This window comes from Ixodes scapularis, unplaced genomic scaffold (assembly GCF_016920785.2).
Source record: "Ixodes scapularis isolate PalLabHiFi unplaced genomic scaffold, ASM1692078v2 PGA_scaffold4__175_contigs__length_147842914, whole genome shotgun sequence".
NCBI lineage: Eukaryota > Metazoa > Arthropoda > Arachnida > Ixodida > Ixodidae > Ixodes > Ixodes scapularis.
In genome coordinates, this window is record NW_024609879.1 from 116340302 (window position 1) to 116351651 (window position 11350).

The following is an 11350-nucleotide window of genomic DNA, read 5'->3' on the forward strand; positions in this document are numbered from 1 at the left end:
CAACTGTCATTTTTTGTAGACGAAAAAGGGGATAAACAGACAAAAAAAAAAAAATGAAAGACAACGAAAGTCAAGACCCAGTGTCACAGTGTGTCAATGTATTCCCTCTAATAATTATTGCGTGTGGTTCCCCCATTTTATTTTAACATGTACCAAAGTAACAAACAGATGTCATCTTTTTAAGCCTAAAGCGACCTAAGCGCAGGCATGTGCAATAACCTAATTATAGTTATAACGGAGTCAAGTGCAAAGATTATAAATGTGTCCCTCATAACATTTTTTTTATTATGCTTTTAGGGAGAAAAAAGGGAGGGTGTTGCTGAACGTGCCAACCAGTTATAAAACAAAAATCCCGATTACAGAATCTGTTTCCATAGGTCAATTATACCGTATTTCTTGTTCTTCTCATCAATTGCAGCTTGCATTTTTCGTGTGGTTTCTGGCTTAAAATAATTTTTCCACTGGCCCATCTCACCTTTGCGAAGAATGTTCACTTTGGCCTCATCCGCCTTAATTGTGACTATCTCTTTCAGTCGTTCAAATTGTGCGGGAGTCTTACCAAGAGCCAGGTTGAGCTCTTCGAGAGAGGGCCTCATAAAACCTTTCATAAAGCTGACAGTACTCTTGTCGAGTACCTCCTTGAAGACATTTTCGTTTTCTTCCAGCATTCTTCCATAGCCTTTTCCTAGGAAGTAAGCTAATCTCAAGACAACGTCAGCCTTGTTCTTCTGAAGTTCCTCGTACGTCAGGAAGAATACGTTCGGCTTGTCTTTGTGCTTGTAACCCGAGAGAACGTGGTCAAAGTAGTTGCCAAAACCGAACTGTCCCCCTAGAAACACGTCCACGAATTCTTCGAAAGTTCCGGCTGAGAAGTTGAACGCTGGTGCTTCGTGGACCAGGTAGTAACAGGACACGCAGCAATCCCACGGATTTCTGGCGACGTAGACGTATTTTGCCCTCGGACTGAATGGAACTTTGCCGATTGGAAGGTGCGACCGTAGTAGTCTAGGCTTGCCTGTCGTCTTGAGCCCCTGCATCTCCAGGAAAGGGGCTCTCTCGGTGAACTCGGTGAACGAACTCGCTGATTTTCCGCTGTGAACAATGAGCTGGATGATTTGCTGTGCCCAGTGAGTGCCCGATCGGGGAAAGGTCACCTGCGAAATGCATTTCGCAGTTTTTATAAAAGAATAATTAAGGAACGTAAAGCCGTAAAAGATTTGAAAAATTCCAGGCGGGTGTGTGGCTTAGCAGGCCCGCAGCGCTATCACCAAAAGGAAGCTCCGCTATTATCGAGGCTTCAGCGGCTGTTCAATAATTGCCGGTATTCCCCTTTATGAATACCTGTCGCTGAGTTGATGTTGATTTTAGCACCGAATGTAGGGACATTCCGCGACAAAATGCAAAATAAAGCGAGACTTAAACTACCGCCGGCGGGTAGAGCAATCAGTCTTGAGCGCGTGATACGTTAAACAAATAAATATCGATAAGCGTTTTTTTTTTCTTCCTTAGCGAGCATATTACTATTATTGGTGCTGACTCGGCACTCGTTTGCCGAGCAAGTGGTCAGGAACCTCAAGAATTGAACAGCCAAGGATATGTGCTCGTTCTCACAGTAGCCTCAGCAGTTTTCCGTTAGATACCACCATAGTTCTGCGGAGTCGCGCGCTAACCAAGGCTCTTTCATATCACCGGAGACTGTACATGCATAGTAAAGAGTATACCCACGTGCGCCAGCTGGAATAAGTCGAATGGCCGATGTGTTCGAATATCATCACTCACTCACATTTTAAGCGTAGATGATATTCATTGTAAAACATTTTTACTCCTTCTGCGCCAGTGTCGGATTAAGTCATCGTAATAAACTTCCACCAGCTCGCCTTCTCTCTGACTGTAATTTAGCAGCGGATAGAGCTTTGATGCGAGGGCATGAACTGCCCATCGAGTGGAGGAGGCGTTGTCCGTAACCGCAAAAAAACGCGGAGAATTTTCTCCACGGCACGGCTTTTAAAATGGCTGCGATGCGGCCGGCGCACCTGATAGTTCCAAGGAACGACACCCCACAGACCGGCGCTGCTCCCGCGCGCCGCCGCAGCAGAACTCGCCGCAGCAGAACAGCAAAACTTTGTTTTCCCTCCCTCTAAAAAGTGAGTGCAGGTCAAATTTATGCCGAACGATAGACACTAACCGCGCCCTCTGCTGCGAAGAATGGATGCTAGGTGTCTCCCAATTGTAGAAATTACCAGTTTGTAATCCCTCCATTATCATCCTACCTACATTTCTCAATATTTATTACATATATCGCATTGAAATTTATAGTTTAGACCGAAGATTACTACACCTACTATATAATATTTACTATTTCATATAAACCGTCTAGCTAATGTTTTCTTCTGTACACGTGATGATTGGATTGTTTCTGCATCTCTGTCATCATTTGCAGAACAGTCGGGGTCCGCACCTCGTCAAGCAAACAAGAATTAGCCTTTTTGTCAGTGGCTCCGACATCTCTACAGAATTACACAACTCTCCGACGTCAGGCAATTGCGGTGGCGCTGCGGTCGGCACTGCGCATGTGCAGACGCCTCTCCTAACGGACGTCTGGTTTCTGCGCTTGCGCTGCGCCCACACCTGGCGTAGGCCAAACGCGGGAGTGTTTGTCAACAACGAGTTGGTGTAGATGCAGGTGCAAATAAAAATATTTGATTTCGAAATGAATCACCTGAATCACGTCGTCCTCTTGGGGTTCGAAGTCGTCCACCGCACGGTAAAGTGATGGATTGAAGTAGACGCAGATCTCGTTACCGTCGACATTTTGGGTGTCTGGAACCGGTCTGGACATGCTCATGATCAGGCAGATGGTTGCGATGTACCTTAAACTGAGAATGTAATAAAACATATATGAAAAAAGCAGTCGAGGAATCGGATTCCATAGGGCTCATTCGCCAATCAAATGAGATAAAATCAAAAGAAATCAAGGCTTTATTTTTTTTTATTTTTTTTAGGAGCGCTGTAGGGGGTTTTTACACAAAAAGCTGCTAGAAATAGCTTGCTGGGTCTGCGTTCCCATTTACACTGGTAGGAGATCTGATAACAGAAACAAACGAAAAACATTTTCTTAAAATGTCAACACGTAACGCCTACGGAGAGGAAAATAAAAATACAAAACACTGATATTTTAGAAAAAAAATCAATGAAGAAATATTAAGATGTCTTTTTCGACAATTTTGAGTATATATATATATATATATATATATGGGTGGTTTCATCTCAAATCGTGCAGGCAAAAAGGGTCAAATTTTTAATTTCGATGAAAAAAATATATGTTATGGCGCCGTTTCTAAAACCGCAGTCGACACAAACCGCAAGTTCGTCCGATTTTTTGTTCTCGACTTATGAATTTTTAAAGAGGCCGCGGCGAAAAACAGTGTTTTTCACACCCGTCGTGGGTCGGATGTTTCGCTTGATCTCCCGCCATGGATTTTCAGTCCACATTATATTAACTTTTTTCAAGCACTCTGTGGACACATTTAAAAGGCTCCAATACCATGCAATAATTTTAGGCTTTTTGCTTTTTTCTGTAAAAATGTCAAAAACGCCTCCTCGGTCAATTGTTGACGAACTCTGACAATTAATTACTGGCGATCTACTTGGGTTACACCGATATTTTTTATCTCCACGGAGAGCCCAAAACACGCTCTTTATATTTATTATAAAATGCTTTGGCTGTATAAGATATCCTTTGCGGTACGTTTACGTTAATATTATGCAAAAACCAAAAAGTGCCATTTTTGAAATTGATTTTCTCAAAAAACCCATTTTTATTTTTTTTATTTTTTGTTCAAATGTAGATATGATAGTTGTCTACACAAAAATCAAGCCTAGAAAGTGTATATTTTGTTTGTATGTTCTACATTTAAGCATTAATATCGTACAAAAACGTGTTTTTACGGCTCGAAATGGACTTGCGAATTGCGCGTCTTCACAAGCTTGGAAATAGCTTTTTTCTTTTTTTTCAACGTTCCCACATCAAAATGAAATACAGTATTTCCACCCTGATATATTTATTGATTATTTAAATTCTAATAAAGGCGGCAAGCTACATCGGAGGAGTTCCAAAAAGAGAAAGCAACACTTCTTAACAGACCAGCAGGTGTCATAAATGTTTAACGTGTAGCAGTTGGCAGACGTCTTATTCATTCAGGGCCCTAATTGGCCTGCATGAACGTCCCGCCCTTTCGGAGCCAGCAGATGACCACGACCTTTCGCGCTCGTTGTGTTAGATGGGACGGCCCGTGAGAGGAAAGCGAGCAGCGCACCCTGTGTCACGAGGAGTGAAATGGTACGATTGTGTCGTTGACGCGGCGAACAGTGACAGCCACCCAGGAGGAGTCAGTCAGAGTATTGCACAAGGGAAAGCAAAGGAATCATTGCCTGAAAGGATGAGGACACCACGGCCTTACAATGTCGACGGTCAACAACTGTTCTGCCAGCCAAAACAACGCCACGTGCGCGCTAAAATCGGCGGCGCGGGACAGAAATCCCGCAGACGCACACACGAAGATGGGCCGGTTTCGTTAGGGATGTGGGGAAATTTGAAACCAGCCATCCGTGCATGCGTGAAACGATACCGCCTGTTTGCCCTAGCTTCGAGCGCCCTATCCTTACCTTGAAACGGCCGTGCTCTCTCTCTCTCTCTCCGGGGAGATCCGATAGCACCGAAGGGTTATCTATTAAACTTGAGGAAGAAAACGAGAAGGGAGTGTTTAAGTTTAATTATCCCCACCAACCCGCTCGCTGTGTCCTTATAAAGGGTTATCTCTTTTGGAAACAGCAAAGCCCGGAGACAGACATTAAAACGAGCGTGTTGGTAAATATACTTGTGTTTGTATTCTGCCCGGAGACTAGTTGGGTCGAAGTCAGCCTCCTTGTCAACTATAACCGTCTGTGAAGAGTGGGCTTCTCCCAAGATGAAACGTTAGCGCCGGCTGACGTGTTCTTCTAAAAAAGGGAAGGGGACAGAGAAAGTTTGAGTAACTGCAGAAACTACCTCGAAAGCTCCTCTCCCGATATGAAGCTTGAAGCATAGTCTCGGTTACCTTCTCGCGCATCGCCTGCTCGAATCTATTCGTCACATTCTTTCGTACAGCTACAGTTCCGCACAGCCGTCGTGGATGTGCGTTATAGAGGGAGAAACAGATTCGAGCATCATCTGGACGCCGTCATCCTGCCAGACTTCAATGTCGTGGGGCCGACTCGTGTGTGTTTCTTCGCCCCGCTGAACTTTGTTTCAAGGGTGCGGTTTTTTCTAAACGTTTTTTTTTTTTCAATGTTTTCTTACTAACTGTTTGTTAGCACTGTTCAGTTGTTGGGTTTATTTCGTCATGGCGTAGCGGCCTGGCGGTGATGTAGAGAGCGTGTTCGCACGCATTTGGTTGCGTCCCGTTTAGGGAATGCCCGGGGGAGTTGGTTTTTGTTCTTGCCATGTGCGGCTGAGTTTTCCCGTCTGTATTAAATTATTGATTTTTTTGTTTTTGTATTACCTTTACGTGCCCGTCGACTTCTTTGTCTGACTCTCCACCAGGCGTGGACCTATCGCCTTGCCACCGCTCGAACCTAAATACTTTATTTTTTGTTTAACGCAATTTTCGTTAAGATCGGAGTTGGGCAATTTAATTCCTATTTATTTATTTTTATTTCGTACCCCTCTCCGTGACACACTGTCTCTGTGTTATGGACCGTTTCTGTGTCACCACTTTTGTGTATTACGGAAGTGAAAGGACATTCCCTGGTGACCTGTGCGATGTGCGATAAACAAGCCCCAGTGCTTGGTTTCGTAAAGAATTGTATATAATATATCGACGATGTGGTGACTTTCTTTGTCTTAGTAATATGACAGCTAATAGCTAGTCGTGCTAGTTTACTTTGAAAGGTATATAAATCGAAACAATACAACGTCTGTGCCTTTTGGTTATTGAAAGTCTACTAGGCCTGCTGATTTGGTTAGATATGTATCTCATGGTTCCCGCTCTTATCAAAACATACATAAATATTCAATACCACAAAATTCGTTTATAATTGATTACAAAATGCAGAAGAAAATTCAAGAAAATTTTTTCACAATTCATAGAGACGCATGGGTCGCTATGTCTGACTTAGGTCTTGCAAAACAAAGACGTCTTTTTCCGATATTGAGGACTAAATATAAAACATGCAAACAAAATATACACTTTCTAGGCTTAATTTTCGTGTAGACAACTATCATATCTACATTTGAACAAAAAATAAAAAAAATAAAAAATGGGTTTTTTGAGAAAATCAATTTCAAAAATGGTACTTTTTGGTTTTTGCATAATATTAACGTAAACGTGCCGCAAAGAATATATTATACAGCCAAAGAATTTTATAATAAATATAAAGAGCGTGTTTTAGGCTCTCCGTAGACATAACAAATATTGGTGTAACCCAAGTAGATCGCCAGTAATTAAGTGTCAAAGTTGGTCAACAATTGACCGAGGAGGCGTTTTTGACATTTTTACAGAAAAAAAGCAAAATGCCTAAAATTATTTCATGGTATTGGAGCCTTTTAAATGTGTCCACAGAGTGCTTAAAAAAAGTTAATATAATGTGGACTGAAAATCCATGGCGGGAGATCAAGCGAAACATCCGACCCACGACGGGTGTGAAAAACACTGCTTTTCGCCGCGGCCTCTTCAAAAATTCATAAGTCGAGAACAAAAAATCGGACGAACTTGCGGTTTGTGTCGACTGCGGTTTTAGAAACGGCGCCATAACATATATTTTTTTCATGGAAATTAAAAATTCGACCCTTTTTGCCTGCACGATTTGAGATGAAACCACCCATATATATATATATATATATATATGTGTGTGTGTGTGTTGCTCGTGAAACATTTATTTAAAGTCCATTCTAATGTAACGATTGGAAGTTGTAGATCGTGCGAGACCGAGGGATAAACCTTGTGTCTGCACGGATGTTGTTTATATTGCTTTCATGCTTTCCAAGTTCAAAAGTGAAATACATAAAAAAAAAAAAAAAACTGAAATGCTGCCAACGAGAGCTTTTGGGATAGGGTAAACGATCGTTGCAAATGTGTTTTACGGGAAGTCTCTAATACCTAGAAAATTACGTGTTTTTTTTTTTTTGCGGTCTGTATAAGATACACCCAAAATATAACGCCACTTCTTTTTTTTTTTAACAATAGTGGGTTTTAAAGTTACTTTCCCCCAGAAATTCGAAGAATGTGCCGTCTCAACGGACTCGTTTTTGTGTGAGACGGTGGGACGCGCATTTGGAAAAATGGCTTTGCACGTTCGTTGGCAGCTCCAGCCAGTGAAGTACCATAGCCTCCTATATACAAACCAAGCCTGGCAGATCGCCACGAGAAGCGGCCGCCGAAACGGAAAAGATGGAGCGGCAGACAACGGATGAGAGGAGAGCCACGTGACTGGCGCCCCGCTGCGGTGAGACGCCGAAACACACTTCTCCCGAGCGAACAAGTGTGTTTCGTGTCCTCGCCGCTGCAGAAGCTGTGCCCTGACGTCCAAGGTTTCTGAGATATGGCTCTCTGATGCTCTGTGCTACCAGATCCTCGAGCTCCAAATCTGCGACCGGGCACTCTATGGCTTTATCGTCGAACTGTCAGGCTTTGTGAGGATAGAGGAGGCTATGATTGTACGGAAGGGCGTTCCAAGGAACGGAGGGACTCTGGAACACAGAACGGGGGAACGCCACTGTTCCACCTTGTATCGATTGAACTGGACCGTGAACTCGGTTCGTTTTTAACGGAATGGCAGTAGAAACGACGTTGTTTTTTTTCTTTTAGAGTGCAGCTCTTAGGCGCCTGTTTCTGTCTTCGACGGCGTCGACGTCGGCGTCGCCGTCGGCGTAACCGGGCGTCGCATTAAGGGGCGTTTTCCTAAATGACGTCACGTGCGACGTCAAGAGGGTCACGACTGACGTCACTCGTGACGTCACCGCGGGTTATATTATGGGTAAATTTTCCCTCTAAACTTGGCAAAAAAATTTTCTCGCTAAATTACGTGGACAATTTTCACCCGCTAAATTTAGCGAAAAAAATGTCCCCGCTAAATTAAGCGAAAACATTTTCTCGCACAATTTTGCGGAAACAATTCCCCACTAAATTTAGCCAAAAAATACCCTGCTAAATTTAGTGTAATAATTCCCTGCTAAACTTAGCGGAAAAAATTCCCCCTAAATTTGGCGGAAAAATTTCCTCGCTCGGAAGAATTTCCCGCTAAATGGGAGGGGAGCAGGAGAGGAGGGTGCGGATGAAGAAGAGGGGCATACCTACCCTCTCCGTACCGTCCCCTCCTCCTTCTTAAGAGCTGCGCTCTGATTCAACGTTACAGGGCATTGTAAATGTCTTTGATTTTTTCTACATTTGTCTGTAATTTTTCTTAAATTTATAAAAGAATTCAGGTTTTTTTAATATCAGTCAACTTTCGACTTCAAGGGATGGAATTCTAGTTCTTTGTTTGCGACTATAGTCGGGAACAGAACTTTAACAAAGGCCATCTTGGCGGCCCGACAGGTAGTTTAATGCGAATTTTTTTCACTTGCTTGCTTTAATTTATCTGCAGATTATTCCAGGGTTAGAGAGAAATAACCTGAAAATCTTGTGAAATATAAATTGTGGCAAACATGACAAAAACAGTGAAAATACTGACACCGAAAGACACACATCAAAATAAATCTCGATAGGTATCAAAAACTCGTTTGAAAAACAGAAAAAGTACTTTGAAGTACAAACAGAATAGCCCATTTTTGCGGGGCAGGAACACATACGCTGCAATTCAGTGTTACGTATCAAAAGCACATTGTTGTGCATGTTTGGCTGCATTGTATAAAACAAAATATAATCTAGAATGCAAAATTTTGTTTTTAGGACAGCAACGAGCTCTCACTGCAAGACGTAGCCTAAATTTTGAGGTTGATGTTTTTTGTCATGGATGAAATAAATGGCAGAATTGACATTTTGTATATTGCGAAGTAAGGAAGCATGGCTCGAGCCTTTCAATTTGACATATCTTAATCTTCGGTAACACGATCTTAGGGACCTCTATATCAGTTTTGTACCTTCCCCAATAACCTCGAGAGGTCACAGTGATTATGTCCAAACCGGGAGCATCCTTAAGCTTACAATGTAACCGTAGGATGGGCGCGCCCACAAGGCCTTCAACTTTTGAAATATACAAGAATAATAGACCACCTGAACTTCCGAAAAAAAAAAAAAAACTTTTGTTAAGGTCTGCAGTACAAAGAGGGGGTCATGTAGGTACAGTGTCCTGTGCCTTGCCAACCCCAGCGCGTCGCTATGATAAACATTGGCGGCATATAATTGTCTCCATATCACGTGGTCACTTGCTCTGGCTGCGAGTTGAGGGGGTGAACGCGGCTCGTTTTTCTTTACTTTTCTTTCTACGACTTCGGTTGAGTGTGGTGAAAAACGAACCGGCGTTTCACAGGTCATTAACGTCAGGGATCAGTTCTAAGCGGTATTCAACAATGCTCTTCGCTGCACACCTTTTTCTCTATTTGTTTCAATTTTGAATGGTGTGAAGAAACTACCACTCTCCTTAAGCAACACCACTTAGAATAATGAAAGCCTCCCCATTGCCTCGCCTCCCTTCGTAAAACGTCATCACAGTCGAATCGCGCTAAGTCGGATATTGGGCCCTAGTCGGATCTTCGACACGCTGATTGAACACGAGCCCCGGTCGAACACTGACGCAGCACTCGTGCCCAATCTCAAGCCTCGATTGATCTGACTACGATGCGGAGGCCTTCTGCTTATCTAGGTGGTGTTGCTTCGAGGCGCTTTGTTGAGTAAAACTCTCGATAGAATTCTTTACATTTGATTGTTATCAGCCGCCTGGGGCGTGCAAAAGCTGAGAACTCCGAGGAATTTTATGACACCCTCAGAAGCATAGCGCTAGGAGCTTATAAGACTTATAAGACGAACAACAATAAATTGAGCTAACGTCTGGATTGCTCAGGCGCCCGTTCTCAAATGCTTGCTTCTAAGCCATCAAAGGCCACCATTAGCATGTACAAACAAGATGAGACTAGCTGCCGAAGTGGCCTGGCTGAATTTCGTAAAGGGTATATAAGGTGTGTTCACTGGCGGCCATAGCTGTGTGCGCGAATACTGAGCGCGAGCTGATAAGGAGCATGCACGGTTCATTTGCATTCGACACTGTCAAGATTGTCGGTCTTAGCAGGCTGTTGATGTGAGCTCGTTCTGAGCATGCGCTCTAAACATCGCCCTCAAATATGGCGCCCAGTGGATTTGTTGCGTACATGATTTTATTGCTCACCGGTTTTCCGTGTGTTTTACGTCTTACAGTATTCAGAGTCAAGAAAATTTCCTTTGTCACACCCTGTAGCACCCAAGAATGAGTGCTCGACTGTCAATTCTGGGCTCAAGTTTCAACTTCTCCGCGAAATTAGTCTACACATTATTGTCACAAGTTATTCATTTCTCTTCTAAATCTCAACAATTTGCGAATGTACGTACTTTTGCCCGATTTAGAGAATCCAATCATCGTGATTGACGTCGGCGTTTGGAAACGAAATTTGTCCAGGCTCGAAGACGTGTACGATAAATGCTCACACGCGTCGCAACAGTGCGGTTTATAGCCATGCGGCGAACGTATACCCAAATCACAGTGTTCACTCAACGAAGGATAACCGATAAAAAGAAAAAGCGGATGCTCCCCAAGCTCGGAGCTGACCGCGCGATACAACCTAACAGGAACTAGTCTAGACATGTTTGCACGTGACTCGAGAGCTCGGAATGTGATTTTTTTTTATATACAAATTAAATACGCTGTGTTGACGCGTCGCTCGTTCGCTTTTGGGTTTCAGTCTCGTGTTTTTTTCTTTTCTTTTCATATATAATGACGAACGTGTTGATTCACGGCGAGTCGTCATTTCGCAATCCGCTTAATATAAATGTCGAGGGTTCATCCGCGCTTGTCTCTGCTTCACTGCTGTCTCTCCGCGGAAGACTGAGGTAATGTGAGAAAAAGGCTTCGCAGGTCCGCCTGTGTACTAACGTGATTATTCTGCAGACCTGTCATCTCACCTCGAGCCGTCGGCGCCGCCCTCTCCGCGGTCAATCCAAAATGGACGGGATCCTGTCGTGTGCGCTGAAACAGTCGAAAGTAAGACTGCAGCTAATTGACGATTCTGACACCTATCTCATGATAGAACAGGGTATTCGAGGAAGGATTACCCAATGCACGACCCGCCATGCTGTCGCAAATGTTCCGGGAACGGATACGTTTAACCCGCTGCACGAACCGT

General features: G+C 43.4%; 1 protein-coding gene across 1 annotated transcript; it reads right to left on the reverse strand.

Annotated features, from left to right (window-relative positions):
• Window positions 1-356: 356 nt before the first annotated feature.
• LOC115308354 (sulfotransferase ssu-1-like) lies at window positions 357-2845 on the reverse strand. The gene is made up of 2 exons (XM_029966238.2): window positions 2720-2845; window positions 357-1154 (listed from the first exon to the last, which is right to left on the reverse strand). The coding sequence occupies exons 1-2, from the start codon at window positions 2843-2845 to the stop codon at window positions 357-359; spliced, it is 924 nt and encodes a 307-aa protein (XP_029822098.2).
• Between the last annotated feature and the right edge of the window lie 8505 nt (window positions 2846-11350).